This window comes from Xyrauchen texanus, chromosome 27 (genome assembly GCF_025860055.1).
Source record: "Xyrauchen texanus isolate HMW12.3.18 chromosome 27, RBS_HiC_50CHRs, whole genome shotgun sequence".
NCBI classification, from domain to species: Eukaryota; Metazoa; Chordata; class Actinopteri; order Cypriniformes; family Catostomidae; genus Xyrauchen; species Xyrauchen texanus.
Genome location: NC_068302.1, coordinates 12024201 through 12042180, shown reverse-complemented (window position 1 = coordinate 12042180; position 17980 = coordinate 12024201). Strand labels below are relative to the sequence as shown.

Sequence of the window (17980 nt, the reverse complement as noted above, 5' to 3'; positions counted from 1 at the left end):
GGGTGTACAGCTCTCTAATCATTAAAATATGTTTATGCAAACAGTTCTCAGAACTTAAAACATGAAAAGGTTGAGCAATGGAAACAGAAAAGTGGCAAAATGCACAGTATTGACGATATTGTGCATAGTACTTTCAAGTATGTTTCTCTTTAAAAGAAATTCCTCAAAATGGCTGCAACACTGCATAAATGGGTAGTTGACAAATAGCATGTACTGTATTTTTAAATGCAACATCAAACCGTCTGTATTTAGTACATGCTTAAAAAATGTGAGTGGTCTGTGACAGACCTTTTTCTTCTTAAATTATTCAATAATAATACAGATTGTTTTATTATTATATTATAAATGTATTATTATTATTATATTATTTATTACTATTATAAAATTATAATCATTAAAATAATAAAAATATAATTATTATAAAACTATTATTATGATAAATATTATTATTATAATATTTTATTATTTTATTATCTTTTAGCTTTTGTAGTTCATGTGGTGTGTAAAATTATATTGAGAAAGGACAATTATGTTCCATGGATTTCCTTTAAGGAATATTCTGGGCTAAATTAATCTCAAACGACAGCACTTGCCCCTCCTTTTCTTTAAAAACAGCTAAATTCTGGGTTACAGTGAGGCACTTACAATGGAAGTGAATGAGGCCAATATTTGGAAGGTTTGAGTGCAGAAATGTGAAGCTTATAATTTAATAAAAGCACTTTAATTATTTTGTTAAAACTTGTGTATTAGTTATATAGTTGTTTAAATAGTCATATTTACAGTCCTTTAGGGTTTGTTGACATCATCATGGCAACAAAGTTGTAAAATTAGATATAACTTTACACAGAAAATGTTAGTTAGCGATATTATCATGCTAAAATCATGTTTACACCACTGATCTATATATACATATATATATATAGATCAGTGGGGTACACACATATTGTTCATGTCTTGTGGCGGTTCTAGCTTGTATGACAAAATAAACCAAAGAAAGGGCAAGTCAAAATTATTATTTTATGCTAATCAATATTAGCCTATGCCACAAATACTGTTGATTTAGCTTAACTTGTATTGAACTAAAATATTCCTTTAATATGATATCCTAAAAATGCATGTGTAATAATTATACACGAAGTTAAGTAGTTTCAGATGATCACTAGCATGTTTCATTCATAGTACCCAAATATTAACTTTTAGTGAGCCACACTGCTGCTCTCCTTAAGTATCGGAAGTCTATTTACAGCTGAAGAACCACAATTCCCATAAGGCTCTGTTTCAGTGACTGTGGAAAGGGGGAAGGGACGCCGAGATTGGAGGGAGAGAAACTGAGGTAAAAATTAAAACTAATATTTCATACCAACCATTATAGCAACCATATACATGCGCAACTATCAGCTAGAAGTGACAATGACATATTGTTTGCACGTATCAGTCGATATTTTCTGATAGAAGGACTAATTATTGCCAAGTAAGCTGAGCTAGTAGCGAGAGTACAAAAAGATTTGAGGCAGTTTAGCGCGAGCTGCTCGCGAGACAGTGGCTTCAGTCACGGACTGAATTGTGACCCTTAACAACAAATATCTGCTCTTAAACAGAAATAATTACAGTAACTGTGGGTTTGAATGCTGACATAAATGTGTACGTTTCGTGTTGTTCGTTTAACTTGCAGTGAGACGCAGGGATAAGGAGGAGGGCTGAATGTACCGCTATTTGTGGCGAAAATAACTCACATTATGTAAGTTGATCTTTATCATTATTAGCCATTCTAGAAATCCATTCACTTTGAATATTGAATATTATAGCAGTATTAGTAGCTAATTGTTGGCGTGAAATTATGGCGTCTCATATAACGTTATGTCTGCATGTAACGGTTATTGTATGATCTATAGAGATTTTCTGGTGCTTTGACAGTTCACTGGATGCTGTCATACATTCGTGGTGTGCATCATGTGTAGCGCCTACATAATATCCGATGCAGCTTTTGTTGAATATAACATTTCTAATCGATTTATGCCTTTTGAGTTTTCTGACGTTGTTCTTTATTGTAATGTTTGGTTAGTTCAGGTTTTGTGAGTCAGGATAGAGATGACGTCACCTTCACCCCATTCTCTGCTTATCAATGAAATATGTCCAGTTATACGATGTATAAACACTGTTTGCACCATAAATAGACTCCAAAACTAAATTTAGCGTTCGAAACGTGAAACTTGCTAATTGCTCTTCGTAATATTTCCCTCCATCTATTTCGGTATCAGAAAGATGCGGTCTTGATCAGATGACGTCATCCCTTTTGAATGCCGCTTTTCTGTGCAGCTCTCTTTTGCATTGCACTGCTATATCTGTGGTCAAATAGGAACGTTAAAGCTGGAGAGTGCATGCCTGTTTGAGCAGATCTTGATGTTTGCAATGCATATGTCTTTTTAAGTATTAATCACAATTTTGAGTTATTCTTATTGCATTTTGTTTCACTTACTGATTGTGTCCTCATCACAGACTTTTTTGGGTGTTGCTGTACCTCTCAGCCGTAGGCCACAGCAAGGTTTGTGAGGAGAAACCTGCTGACCCACCAACTCATCAACAAACTCTGTTAGTTGCATTAATACTTTATCCACCAACCAACCCACCAAAAAACCAACCAACCAGAATTTCTTTCTGCAACTTATTCATCAGGGATTTTGTCTTCAACCCAGAAACAAGGTCAAATACAGCTTCATATCATAGCTTTTGCCAGTCCAATCCTGATTTCTATTCTTCTTACAATGCACCTTGGAAAAACACCTCTCCATGCTCCAATCTCATATCGGTGAACCTTGCACAGCTAAAGACATTCTAACACTCACCCATTGATGTGGTAAAACCAGTTGTCCAGGCTCGATACAATTAGCACTCGTTGGTCTTGTGAAATCCGTCTACACTAAGGCCATCAAGATACACAACTCAGTGCATTAAGATCTCCCACTACAAACAACCCCAGGCCTGTTACTATTTTACAAAATTATGTTTGTGCTTCTTGGCCCAACTCTGTATCTTCCAACTATTCATAGAATCACAATTTAACAATGATCAACCACTGAAAGATCTGCCGTTGTGTCAATCTCAAGCCACACCTGTTGGAAAGGGAGCAGGTGTTTCTGAAAGCTTTAAAAGTGCTTGTGGTTGGTTCAGGAATAATCTTCAGAACCATGTGTGTCCAAAGGGCAGTGTTTACAATTTGCCTAGTCCACAGGATGAGTGGAAAGTAGGGGGACTGTGAAACAGTGGACTCATGTCATGGAAGGGTTCGTTGCAGTCACAGGACATTCAGAGGTATGTATGACGTCAGTACCTAGAGGACAGCCAGACCTGTACTTCTTTACTCTGCTCTACTCAACTCCTTTGAAACTTTGAAACCATTGTTACGGCATTGTGGCATTGTAGGGCACTATACTATACTTCACTACATTTCACTATTCTACACTATACTATGGGTTTGTTCCAAAACTTAGTGATCTGCCTCGTTGTCTCCTCCCTACATAGACAGCTATCATTTATAGCAGCATGCTAACAGAAAAGCAGCCTCATAAGAGAGCGAAAGGAACTGCGCAATAGCACACACACATTTTGTGTAAAATAGTACGTTTTTCTATCATAAAAACTATACTCACTGCTCGACGTGGTCTTCTGCTGTTGTACCCCATCTGCCATTCTCAGATGACCTCTCTCTTCAACAAGGTGTTTCTGTCTGCAGAACGGCTGCTCATTGGATGTTCTTTTGTAAATTCTCTGACTGTTGTGTGTGAAAATCCCAGGAGATCAGCAGTTACACAAATATTCAAAATAGTATGGCACCAACAATCAGGCCACGGTTGAAATCACTGAGATCAAATTTTTCTCCATGCAGATGGTTGATGTTAATATTAACTGATGCTCCTGACCCGTATCTGCATTATTTTATGCATTGCACTGCTGCCACACAATTGGCTGATTAGATAATCCCATGAATAAGTAGGTGTACTGGTGTTTCTTAATTAAGTGGTCAGTGAGTGTAATTTTTATGAATACTTTTTACTATTGAATGTATTAGAAGGATGTGTGTGTGTGTATATATATATATATATATATATATATATATATATATATATATATATATATATATAAAAGATTCTCCTGCTTTGTCTGCCATCTTGAATACATTTTTCCATCGAGCTCATCATGGTGCTCTCTGGGATCGCATAACCAGGGAAGAAAACATACAATGATACCTTAGAATTTGGCTAAAATTAGATACGGTTGATGTCAGAAGTTTACATGCACTTAGGTTGAAGTCATTAAAGCAATTTTTTTAATCACTCCACAGATTTAATATTATCAAAATATAGTTTTGACAAGTTGTTTTGGACATCTACTTCATGCATGACTTGAGTAATTGTTCCATCAATTGTTTACAGACAGATTGTTTCATTTATAATTGACTATATCACAATTTCAGTTGGTCAGAAGTTTGAATACACTAAGTTAAAGTTAAAAGTTGCGTTTAAGCAGCTTGGAAACTTCCAGAAAATTATGTTAAGCCTTTAGGCAATTAGCCAATTAGGTTCTGATAGGAGGTGTACCTGTAGATGTATTTTAAGGCCTACCTTCAAACTTACTGCCTCTTCACTTGACATCATGGGAAAATCAAAAGAAATCAGCCAAGACCTCAGAAAAAAATTGTGGACCCCCACAAGTCTGGTTCATCCTTGGGAGCAATTTCCAAATGCCTGAAGGTACCACGTTCATCTGTACAAACAGTAGTATGCACGTATAAACACCATGGGACCATGCAGCCATCATACCACTCGGGAAGGAGACGCATTCTGTCTCCTAGAGATGAATGTAGTTTGGTGCGAAAAGTGCAAATCAATCCCAGAACAACAGCAAAGGACCTTGTGAAGATGCTGGAGGAAACAGGTAGATTAGTATCTATATCCGCAGTAAAATTAGTCCGATATCGACCTAAAAGGCTGCTAAGCGAGGAAGAAGCCACTGGGGCAAAGATCTTACTCCTCTGGTGTAATGAAACAAAAATGTAACTGTTTGGCCATTATGATCATATTTATGTTTGGAGGAAAAAGGGTGAGGCTTGCAAGCTGAAGAACACAATTCCAGCGTGAAGCATGGGGGTGGCAGCATCATGTTGTGGGGGTGCTTTGCAGCAGGAGGGACTGGTGAACTTTACAAAATACATGGCATTATGAGGAAGGAAAATTATGTGGAAATATTGAAGCAACATTTCAAGACATCAGCCTGGAAGTTTAAGCTTGGTACGCAAATGGGTCTTCCAAATGGACATTGACCCCAAGCATACCCCCAAAGTTGTGGCAAAATGGCTTAAGGACAACAAAGTCAAGGTATTGGAGTGGCCATCACAAAGCCCTGACCTCAATCTGATAGAAACATTGTGGGCAGAACTGAAAAAGCGTGTGCAATCAAGGAGGTCTACAATCCTGACTCAATTACACCAGTTCTGTCTGGAGGAATGGGCCAAAATTCCAGCAACTTATTGTGAGAACCTTGTGGAAGGCTACCCAAAAGGTTTTAACCCAAGTTAAACAATTTAAACAATGCTACCAAATACTAAACAAATTGTATGTAAACTTCTGGCCCACCTCATTTGTGATGAAAGAAATATAAGCTGAAATAAATCTTTATCTCTACTATTATTGTGACATTTCATATTCTTAAAATAAATTAGTGATCCTAACTGACCTAAGACATGTTTTCTTGGATTAAATGTCAGGAATTGTGAAAAAAGTTTAAATGTATTTGGCTAAGGTGTATTTAAATTCGACTTCAACTGTATCTTAGGAGGCAGCATAATTAAGAGACCAACCTTTTGGAACAGTCTTCTGTCGGGAGTCTGCCTATGATGCATATAAACTAGGTTTTGGAACAGAGTATATTACACATAGGGCTCCACAGTTAATCAAAATAAAATCAAAATTGCAATATGACCTTGTGCGATTATTTAACCTCAAAGGGCTGCTTTTGAATAAAAAAAAATTATAGTTTGCTTGCGCTGCTCTGTCCTGTCTGTATAGTGTTAGTGAATTATTACAGTGTTTTCAGAACAGTTCTGCTCTCCTCAACTCCATTTCATGTTCAGTGTGACAGATGGGCTCTGAGATCAGTTCCCTTTGCTTATGAGTGCATTGTTTTTAAAGCATTCCAGATTCACTTTGTATGTTTGGCCACTAAAAGTTAATATACAAATATTACACCCCATGGCACTGGGTATTTGTGGACCGAGGAGGAGATGTTAAAATGAGGAGCACATTATACAGCTGTATGTGAAATCGGCAACACACAATCTTTTCATGCAGATGTTGCCAAAACAAAAAGTTAGACAATGCCACATGCAAGTTAAAGTCCCTGTGAAGTACCTTGATGAGATTTGGTGTTTTGGCTATTCCCTACTGAAACAGGAAGGGGGGGCAGGACATGTCGAAAGACTCCTCCCATTTTTAAAGAATAGCCTACAGGCTTTAGTTTACACACACACACACACATACCCCTTTCCACCATGCTGCTTATGTCAGAGCCACCTACCGAAAAACCTTTAGAAGCAATCTCAATACCTGCCAGCTTTTCCAAAGACTTGAGAAGCGAACAGTGAACTAACTGACAACATTAATCCATAACCAGCCCACAAACGCACACAGCACATCGTGGTCTTTGCTTACAACTAGGCTGGAGCCTTTGTGCAAGTCCAGTGCAGATAAATGAGAAACAAGCAATTAATAGATAATATATCTGTGTTTTGAATCACAGAATTCAAGAATAAAGAACACTTATTCAAGCTGTACATACCAAGAAAACCCCAGCTGCACAAAAAATATAAAGAAACTCCAGCAACTTTCCGCACATCCAGCTCCTGTGTTGCCACATCCCATTCAGAAGTGATCATTTCTATGCCCTATTCCCTTTGATTTACCCTCTACTGTGAGAGCTTTAGATGGCTGAAAGGTGATTATCAGCCAGAACTCACTTTTTAAGTTATTCTTATTGGAAATTCTGTTTAGAATGACACTACAGCATGGATTGTGCTCGCTTCAAAGTGTCACACGAAGACAGGATCAGCACCAGAATATAGCCAAACGCACTGAACAGTTGAAGAGCGAGGGTGCATTCTAGTTATTGGACAAGGTTTCTTAACCTCTATATCAGTGGTTCCCAACCATTTTGGGGGCCCGGAACTACATATGCTTTGATTTGCTCAAAGATATGAAAATATGCTATACCAGTAAGCACGGTATCCTTGTCTAGCTCAACAGCCATGTCCCAAATTATGAATTGTGCACATACAATATGCACTCAGCCATGTAGTGTTTGAATTTTTAAGTGTAGTAGGCCTATAATCCCAAATGGAACACTAAACATTTATTTTTACAACACAGAAGCATTCGGCATTTTTCAGCTGATGGTAATGTCATTTCAGATGCACGTGATGTGTTGTCGCTAGATTTAGCGCATTAGTTCAACACTTTTATGAGTGGTAAAGCATTCAACTCACATTTGTTAGGTTCTGTCTTCACAGATGTTTCGCTAGTTACCACATTACAAATTTGTTATTTTGGTGGAAGAGGTACATCAACAGGGTACTCTTAATACCCTTCTTTTTGTTGCATTTTCAGTGTTAACATGCTACTCGGACTCCTTACACTACACTACTGACGTATAATAGTGCAGAAGTGTTCGGTTTGGGATGCACTTAATATGATAAGCAAAATGTCAACATAAACATTTAAAAACTGTCCAAAGATCTTGATGCCATGGCAACTGTTGCAAAACTTCGTTCAATGTCGTTCTACCAACCAGAGCATCTTTACACAAATGGATGAATGAATGGAATTTCTGAATGGTGCAGACTTTTTGTAAACATTTAGAAGTACACCAGAATATAGATGACCTTAAAGCAAATAGATATGGACTAAAAGCAACAAAACTTTAATTTTGATTTAAAAATGTTAAGGTTTTATTGCAGAAATATATTACTATTGTATAATATTAATAATAATAATATAAAATTACAATAATGTAATATTCAAGTTAACTGGGCTTCAAAAATAGCGATGATAAGTGAGCTGAGACGCTATCAAAACGTGAACAAAAACAGGTTCACAGTTGATAGGTAGAAAGAGTAGCCTTTTTATTGGAAGTAGAACTTGGGCAAAAAAATTACCAAGTTTTGGTCAAAAGGAATCATTTATTTACTAGTTTTTTGTTTTGTTTATCTTGTTTTAGTTCTAATCACAATCACAATATTTTTCAAAATAATCACAATATGACTGTCTAAATCGTGCAGTTCTACTATACTACTCTATATTATGCTATGTTACACTACACTGCACTATACTATTCTGTACTATACTGACTAAAAATGGTAAACTTTAAAATAAAAAAGAGGAGATGTAAATTAATGGAATGGACTTGTCATGCCTACAGAATAAGGACATTTATAATGAAATGTTGAGTGGGCTTTGCTTTTCCATTTGAAATTTGGCAGATATGTTACATTCTTGTACATGAAAGTTCAAAGACAAATGCACAAAAAACGTGTTCAGTAATAGAAAGTGCAAAAGCAAATTCAGTTCATATTTTCTAGTTAATTTAGGACAGAATATGCCAACTATGAATGTGGCTTCATTTCAGACATATTCTGACTCTCAATGAAAAATGAAACTAAATTAAATAAATAAAAAAATGTGGCTGCTCTTCAGAGTAATTCATATTTTACCAATGTAGATTATGATTATTTAAAATATTTTTATATCTCCCATTTTAGGGCTTGAATGGTTTTCCACAAGAATACAAACAGACAGAAGATCTAACCAATGGACACTCCAAATGCACAACTGTGAGAACCAACTGCTAAAATGCTGCACATAACATGTTCTATCAGTATTTACATGCATCAGATTAAGTGCAAAAGTTGCTTTCTGTTCTTTCTTTCATTTTTAATAGATACTGAATGGACGCACTCCAGGTAATGGTATCAAAGAGAATGGCAATATCAATGGCAACCCTTATCTCAAAACTGTCCAGGTGAGTCTTAAACAGACAGTCACATGATGCAAATTTTGTTTTCTGTTGTTATGTGAGTGCAATCAGTTGCTTAAACAGAGCAGGTAATGGTGTGATATTTTGATTGTGTAGATCTCAGCCCTGAAACAGAATGGCCTCTTACAGTCACTGGCAGCCGGAGGCAATCAGACTAAAACAGAAGGTAAAGACTTAGAGATAGCGCACCCAAAAGTAAAAATTCTGGCATCATTTACTCGACTTCATATTGATCCAAACCCATATAGATGGATCACAAAAAGTTGTATTCTATACAATGAAATTGAATGGCTACTGAGGCTTTCAGTCCCTGTCATTCAGCCTAACATCTCCTTTTGTGTTTAACAGAAGGTGTAAATGATGGCAGAACTTTGACTTCTGGGTGAACTAACCCTTAAGCCACTCATTGTTACACACTCACTGATGTCAGTAGATCAGAACTTTTACTCTATATGTGTGTAATTTGTGTCTAGAGGTGAGCTCGGAGTTGGAGCGAGCACAAGAGGAGTGGGATGCCCTGGAGAGCATCCAACCAGGTGAGACCAATTACCTTGTCACCATGGAAACAACATCCTGTCAACCTGTATACTGAGCTCATTACATCACCATGACTTAGCATATGCCATACGCTGGAGAGATGGCATCACCTCCCTTGCTAAAATAGGTACACTGTCAGCTAAAATCTGCAGCATCTGCACCTCTTGATGAGATGTTTGGTCAACAATGGACATCATTTTACAGCATAATTACTACATATAAACCATAGTCCACATATAAATTTTATGTGTTATTTTGACTATACAGTATAAGACTATTTATATGAAGAGAGTTTCATTTACGTACATTTTTCTGACCACTGCCTTCATCACTTCTCTTAAAATGGAATACATAGACAGTAAATTTATGCCAACTAATATCTTTATCAGCCAAATAACAAAGGACACTTCATCTAAGTGCACTTCCACAGTCAATATGAGTTGGACTTCAAAGACACTTAATTATTAATCTTATAGTTCAATCAATATCCTTTAGTTTTAAACATTGCCCACCAAAATTTGTATTATTATTATTATTCCCTAGCACTGAAAGTGCGGAGGCCCTATTGGTCTTCTAAGTATTATTATTATTAGGGCATAAGTACTGAAAGTTCGGAGGCCTTATTGTTCTTATAAGGATTGTTATAATTATTAGAGCCCAAGCACTGAAATTGCAGATATCTTATTGTTCTTATAAGGATTATTATTATTATTATTAGGGCATAAGTACTGAAAGTTCGGAGGCCTTATTGTTCTTATAAGGATTATTATAATTATTAGAGCCCAAGCACTGAAATTGCAGATATCTTATTGTTCTTATAAGGATTATTATTATTATTATTAGGGCATAAGTACTGAAGGTTCGGAGGCCTTATTGTTCTTATAAGGATTATTATTATTATTATTAGGGCATAAGTACTGAAGGTTCGGAGGCCTTATTGTTCTTATAAGGATTATTATTATTATTATTAGGGCATAAGTACTGAAGGTTCGGAGGCCTTATTGTTCTTATAAGGATTATTATTATTATTATTAGGGCATAAGTACTGAAAGTTCGGAGGCCTTATTGTTCTTATAAGGATTATTATAATTATTAGAGCCCAAGCACTGAAATTGCAGATATCTTATTGTTCTTATAAGGATTATTATTATTATTATTATTAGGGCATAAGTACTGAAGGTTCGGAGGCCTTATTGTTCTTATAAGGATTATTATAATTATTAGAGCCCAAGCACTGAAATCGCAGATATCTTATTGTTCTTATAAGGATTATTATTATTATTATTAGGGCATAAGTACTGAAAGTTCGGAGGCCTTATTGTTCTTATAAGGATTATTATAATTATTAGAGCCCAAGCACTGAAATTGCAGATATCTTATTGTTCTTTAAGGATTATTATTATTATTATTATTAGGGCATAAGCACTGAAAGTTCGGAGGCCTTATTGTTCTTATAAGGATTATTATAATTATTAGAGCCCAAGCACTGAAATTGCAGATATCTTATTGTTCTTATAAGGATTATTATTATTATTATTAGGGCATAAGTACTGAAAGTTCGGAGGCCTTATTGTTCTTATAAGGATTATTATAATTATTAGAGCCCAAGCACTGAAATTGCAGATATCTTATTGTTCTTTAAGGATTATTATTATTATTATTATTAGGGCATAAGTACTGAAAGTTTGGAGGCCTTATTGTTCTTATAAGGATTATTATAATTATTAGAGCCCAAGCACTGAAATTGCAGATATCTTATTGTTCTTATAAGGATTATTATAATTATTAGAGCCCAAGCACTGAAATTGCAGATATCTTATTGTTCTTTAAGGATTATTATTATTATTATTATTATTAGGGCATAAGTACTGAAAGTTTGGAGGCCTTATTGTTCTTTAAGGATTATTATAATTATTAGAGCCCAAGCACTGAAATTGCAGATATCTTATTGTTCTTATAAGGATTATTATAATTATTAGAGCCCAAGCACTGAAATTGCAGATATCTTATTGTTCTTTAAGGATTATTATTATTATTAGGGCATAAGTACTGAAAGTTCGGAGGACTTATTGTTCTTATAAGGATTATTATAATTATTAGAGCCCAAGCACTGAAATTGCAGATATCTTATTGTTCTTTAAGGATTATTATTATTATTATTATTAGGGCATAAGTACTGAAAGTTTGGAGGCCTTATTGTTCTTATAAGGATTATTATAATTAGTAGAGCCCAAGCACTGAAATTGCAGATATCTTATTGTTCTTTAAGGATTATTATAATTATTAGAGCCCAAGCACTGAAATTGCAGATAACTTATTGTTCTTTAAGGATTATTATTATTATTATTATTATTAGGGCATAAGCACTGAAAGTTCGGAGGCCTTATTGTTCTTATAAGGATTATTATAATTAGTAGAGCCCAAGCACTGAAATTGCAGATATCTTATTGTTCTTATAAGGATTATTATTATTATTATTATTATTAGGGCACAAGTACTGAAAGTTCGGAGGACTTATTGTTCTTATAAGGATTATTAGAATTATTAGAGCCCAAGCACTGAAATTGCAGATATCTTATTGTTCTTTAAGGATTATTATTATTATTAGGGCATAAGTACTGAAAGTTCGGAGGCCTTATTGTTCTTATAAGGATTATTATAATTATTAGAGCCCAAGCACTGAAATTGCAGATATCTTATTGTTCTTTAAGGATTATTATTATTATTATTATTAGGGCATAAGTACTGAATGTTCGGAGGCCTTATTGTTCTTATAAGGATTATTATAATTATTAGAGCCCAAGCACTGAAATTGCAGATATCTTATTGTTCTTATAAGGATTATTATTATTATTATTATTATTAGGGCATAAGTACTGAAAGTTCGGAGGCCTTATTGTTCTTATAAGGATTATTATAATTATTAGAGCCCAAGCACTGAAATTGCAGATATCTTATTGTTCTTTAAGGATTATTATTATTATTATTAGGGCATAAGCACTGAAAGTTCGGAGGCCTTATTGTTCTTATAAGGATTATTATAATTATTAGAGCCCAAGCACTGAAATTGCAGATATCTTATTGTTCTTATAAGGATTATTATTATTATTATTATTAGGGCATAAGTACTGAAAGTTCGGAGGCCTTATTGTTCTTATAAGGATTATTATAATTATTAGAGCCCAAGCACTGAAATCGCAGATATCTTATTGTTCTTATAAGGATTATTATTATTATTATTAGGGCATAAGCACTGAAAGTTCGGAGGCCTTATTGTTCTTATAAGGATTATTATAATTATTATTAGGGCATAAGCACTGAAAGTTCGGAGGCCTTATTGTTCTTATAAGGATTATTATAATTATTATTAGGGCATAAGCACTGAAAGTTCGGAGGCCTTATTGTTCTTTAAGGATTATTATTATTATTATTATTAGGGCATAAGTACTGAAAGTTTGGAGGCCTTATTGTTCTTATAAGGATTATTATAATTATTAGAGCCCAAGCACTGAAATTGCAGATATCTTATTGTTCTTTAAGGATTATTATAATTATTAGAGCCCAAGCACTGAAATTGCAGATATCTTATTGTTCTTTAAGGATTATTATTATTATTAGGGCATAAGCACTGAAATTGCAGATATCTTATTGTTCTTATAAGGATTATTATTATTATTATTATTATTAGGGCACAAGTACTGAAAGTTCGTAGGACTTATTGTTCTTATAAGGATTATTATAATTATTAGAGCCCAAGCACTGAAATTGCAGATATCTTATTGTTCTTTAAGGATTATTATTATTATTATTATTAGGGCATAAGTACTGAAAGTTCGGAGGCCTTATTGTTCTTATAAGGATTATTATAATTATTAGGGCATAAGCACTGAAATTGCAGATATCTTATTGTTCTTATAAGGATTATTATTATTATTAGGGCATAAGTACTGAAAGTTCGGAGGCCTTATTGTTCTTATAAGGATTATTATAATTATTAGAGCCCAAGCACTGAAATTGCAGATATCTTATTGTTCTTTAAGGATTATTATTATTATTATTATTAGGGCATAAGTACTGAAAGTTTGGAGGCCTTATTGTTCTTATAAGGATTATTATAATTATTAGAGCCCAAGCACTGAAATTGCAGATATCTTATTGTTCTTTAAGGATTATTATTATTATTATTATTAGGGCATAAGTACTGAAAGTTTGGAGGCCTTATTGTTCTTTAAGGATTATTATAATTATTAGAGCCCAAGCACTGAAATTGCAGATATCTTATTGTTCTTATAAGGATTATTATTATTATTATTATTATTAGGGCACAAGTACTGAAAGTTCGTAGGACTTATTGTTCTTATAAGGATTATTATAATTATTAGAGCCCAAGCACTGAAATTGCAGATATCTTATTGTTCTTTAAGGATTATTATTATTATTATTATTAGGGCATAAGTACTGAAAGTTCGGAGGCCTTATTGTTCTTATAAGGATTATTATAATTATTAGGGCATAAGCACTGAAATTGCAGATATCTTATTGTTCTTATAAGGATTATTATTATTATTATTATTATTAGGGCATAAGTACTGAAAGTTCGGAGGCCTTATTGTTCTTATAAGGATTATTATAATTATTAGAGCCCAAGCACTGAAATTGCAGATATCTTATTGTTCTTTAAGGATTATTATTATTATTAGGGCATAAGTACTGAAAGTTCGGAGGACTTATTGTTCTTATAAGGATTATTATAATTATTAGAGCCCAAGCACTGAAATTGCAGATATCTTATTGTTCTTTAAGGATTATTATTATTAGGGCATAAGTACTGAAAGTTTGGAGGCCTTATTGTTCTTTAAGGATTATTATAATTATTAGAGCCCAAGCACTGAAATTGCAGATATCTTATTGTTCTTATAAGGATTATTATTATTATTATTAGGGCATAAGCACTGAAAGTTCGGAGGCCTTATTGTTCTTATAAGGATTATTATAATTATTAGAGCCCAAGCACTGAAATTGCAGATATCTTATTGTTCTTTAAGGATTATTATTATTATTATTAGGGCATAAGCACTGAAAGTTCGGAGGACTTATTGTTCTTATAAGGATTATTATAATTATTAGAGCCCAAGCACTGAAATTGCAGATATCTTATTGTTCTTTAAGGATTATTATTATTATTATTAGGGCATAAGCACTGAAAGTTCGGAGGACTTATTGTTCTTATAAGGATTATTATAATTATTAGAGCCCAAGCACTGAAATTGCAGATATCTTATTGTTCTTTAAGGATTATTATTATTATTATTAGGGCATAAGCACTGAAAGTTCGGAGGCCTTATTGTTCTTATAAGGATTATTATAATTATTAGAGCCCAAGCACTGAAATTGCAGATATCTTATTGTTCTTTAAGGATTATTATTATTATTATTAGGGCATAAGTACTGAATGTTCGGAGGCCTTATTGTTCTTATAAAGATTATTATAATTATTAGAGCCCAAGCACTGAAATTGCAGATATCTTATTGTTCTTATAAGGATTATTATTATTATTATTATTATTAGGGCATAAGTACTGAAAGTTCGGAGGCCTTATTGTTCTTATAAGGATTATTATAATTATTAGAGCCCAAGCACTGAAATCGCAGATATCTTATTGTTCTTTAAGGATTATTATAATTATTAGAGCCCAAGCACTGAAATTGCAGATATCTTATTGTTCTTATAAGGATTATTATTATTATTATTAGGGCATAAGCACTGAAAGTTCGGAGGCCTTATTGTTCTTATAAGGATTATTATAATTATTATTAGGGCATAAGCACTGAAAGTTCGGAGGCCTTATTGTTCTTATAAGGATTATTATAATTATTATTAGGGCATAAGCACTGAAAGTTCGGAGGCCTTATTGTTCTTATAAGGATTATTATAATTATTAGAGCCCAAGCACTGAAATTGCAGATATCTTATTGTTCTTTAAGGATTAGGATTATTATTATTATTATTATTATTAGGGCATAAGTACTGAAAGTTCGGAGGCCTTATTGTTCTTATAAGGATTATTATAATTATTAGAGCCCAAGCACTGAAATTGCAGATATCTTATTGTTCTTTAAGGATTATTATTATTATTATTATTATTATTATTATTAGGGCATAAGTACTGAAAGTTCAGAGGCCTTATTGTTCTTATAAGGATTATTATAATTATTAGAGCCCAAGCACTGAAATTGCAGATATCTTATTGTTCTTATAAGGATTATTATTATTATTATTATTATTAGGGCATAAGTACTGAAAGTTCGGAGGCCTTATTGTTCTTATAAGGATTATTATAATTATTAGAGCCCAAGCACTGAAATTGCAGATATCTTATTGTTCTTTAAGGATTATTATTATTATTATTATTAGGGCATAAGTACTGAAAGTTCGGAGGCCTTATTGTTCTTATAAGGATTATTATAATTATTAGAGCCCAAGCACTGAAATTGCAGATATCTTATTGTTCTTTAAGGATTATTGTAATTATTAGGGCATAAGCACTGAAATTGCAGATATCTTATTGTTCTTATAAGGATTATTATTATTATTATTATTATTAGGGCATAAGTACTGAAAGTTCGGAGGCCTTATTGTTCTTATAAGGATTATTATAATTATTAGAGCCCAAGCACTGAAATTGCAGATATCTTATTGTTCTTATAAGGATTATTATTATTATTATTATTAGGGCATAAGTACTGAAAGTTCGGAGGCCTTATTGTTCTTATAAGGATTATTATAATTATTAGAGCCCAAGCACTGAAATTGCAGATATCTTATTGTTCTTATAAGGATTATTATTATTATTATTATTAGGGCATAAGTACTGAAAGTTCGGAGGCCTTATTGTTCTTATAAGGATTATTATAATTATTAGAGCCCAAGCACTGAAATTGCAGATATCTTATTGTTCTTTAAGGATTATTATTATTATTATTAGGGCATAAGTACTGAAAGTTCGGAGGCCTTATTGTTCTTATAAGGATTATTATAATTATTAGAGCCCAAGCACTGAAATTGCAGATATCTTATTGTTCTTATAAGGATTATTATTATTATTATTAGGGCATAAGTACTGAAAGTTCGGAGGCCTTATTGTTCTTATAAGGATTATTATAATTATTAGAGCCCAAGCACTGAAATTGCAGATATCTTATTGTTCTTTAAGGATTATTATTATTATTATTAGGGCATAAGTACTGAAAGTTCGGAGGCCTTATTGTTCTTATAAGGATTATTATAATTATTAGAGCCCAAGCACTGAAATTGCAGATATCTTATTGTTCTTTAAGGATTATTATTATTATTATTAGGGCATAAGTACTGAAAGTTCGGAGGCCTTATTGTTCTTATAAGGATTATTATAATTATTAGAGCCCAAGCACTGAAATTGCAGATATCTTATTGTTCTTTAAGGATTATTATTATTATTATTATTAGGGCATAAGTACTGAAAGTTTGGAGGCCTTATTGTTCTTATAAGGATTATTATAATTATTAGAGCCCAAGCACTGAAATTGCAGATATCTTATTGTTCTTTAAGGATTATTATTATTATTATTAGGGCATAAGTACTGAAAGTTCGGAGGCCTTATTGTTCTTATAAGGATTATTATAATTATTAGAGCCCAAGCACTGAAATTGCAGATATCTTATTGTTCTTTAAGGATTATTATTATTATTATTAGGGCATAAGTACTGAAAGTTCGGAGGCCTTATTGTTCTTATAAGGATTATTATAATTATTAGAGCCCAAGCACTGAAATTGCAGATATCTTATTGTTCTTTAAGGATTATTATTATTATTATTAGGGCATAAGTACTGAAAGTTCGGAGGCCTTATTGTTCTTATAAGGATTATTATAATTATTAGAGCCCAAGCACTGAAATTGCAGATATCTTATTGTTCTTTAAGGATTATTATTATTATTATTAGGGCATAAGTACTGAAAGTTCGAGGCCTTATTGTTCTTATAAGGATTATTATAATTATTATTAGGGCATAAGTACTGAAAGTTCGGAGGCCTTATTGTTCTTATAAGGATTATTATAATTATTAGAGCCCAAGCACTGAAATTGCAGATATCTTATTGTTCTTATAAGGATTATTATTATTATTATTATTAGGGCATAAGTACTGAAAGTTCGGAGGCCTTATTGTTCTTATAAGGATTATTATAATTATTAGAGCCCAAGCACTGAAATTGCAGATATCTTATTGTTCTTTAAGGATTATTATTATTATTAGGGCATAAGTACTGAAAGTTCGGAGGACTTATTGTTCTTATAAGGATTATTATAATTATTAGAGCCCAA

The 17980-nt window shown here is 33.2% G+C and overlaps 1 protein-coding gene across 3 annotated transcripts in view; it reads left to right on the top strand.

The window, feature by feature from the left end:
• The first annotated feature begins 1295 nt into the window (after nucleotides 1–1295).
• The window catches only part of LOC127621460 (ELMO domain-containing protein 3-like), a 32010-nt gene continuing 15325 nt past the window's right edge, over nucleotides 1296–17980 (top strand). The window contains exons 1-7 of one of the 3 annotated variants that reach the window (XM_052095055.1): nucleotides 1296–1333; nucleotides 1673–1738; nucleotides 2497–3309; nucleotides 8807–8878; nucleotides 8986–9066; nucleotides 9178–9247; nucleotides 9555–9617. In XM_052095055.1, coding sequence (XP_051951015.1) covers nucleotides 3274–3309; nucleotides 8807–8878; nucleotides 8986–9066; nucleotides 9178–9247; nucleotides 9555–9617 — 322 coding nt within the window. In that variant the 5' untranslated portion in view covers nucleotides 1296–1333; nucleotides 1673–1738; nucleotides 2497–3273. Of the gene's footprint in view, nucleotides 1334–1562; nucleotides 1739–2496; nucleotides 3310–8806; nucleotides 8879–8985; nucleotides 9067–9177; nucleotides 9248–9554; nucleotides 9618–17980 lie in introns of those variants that run through there. The other 2 variants (XM_052095058.1, XM_052095057.1) reach the window with 2 other exon arrangements.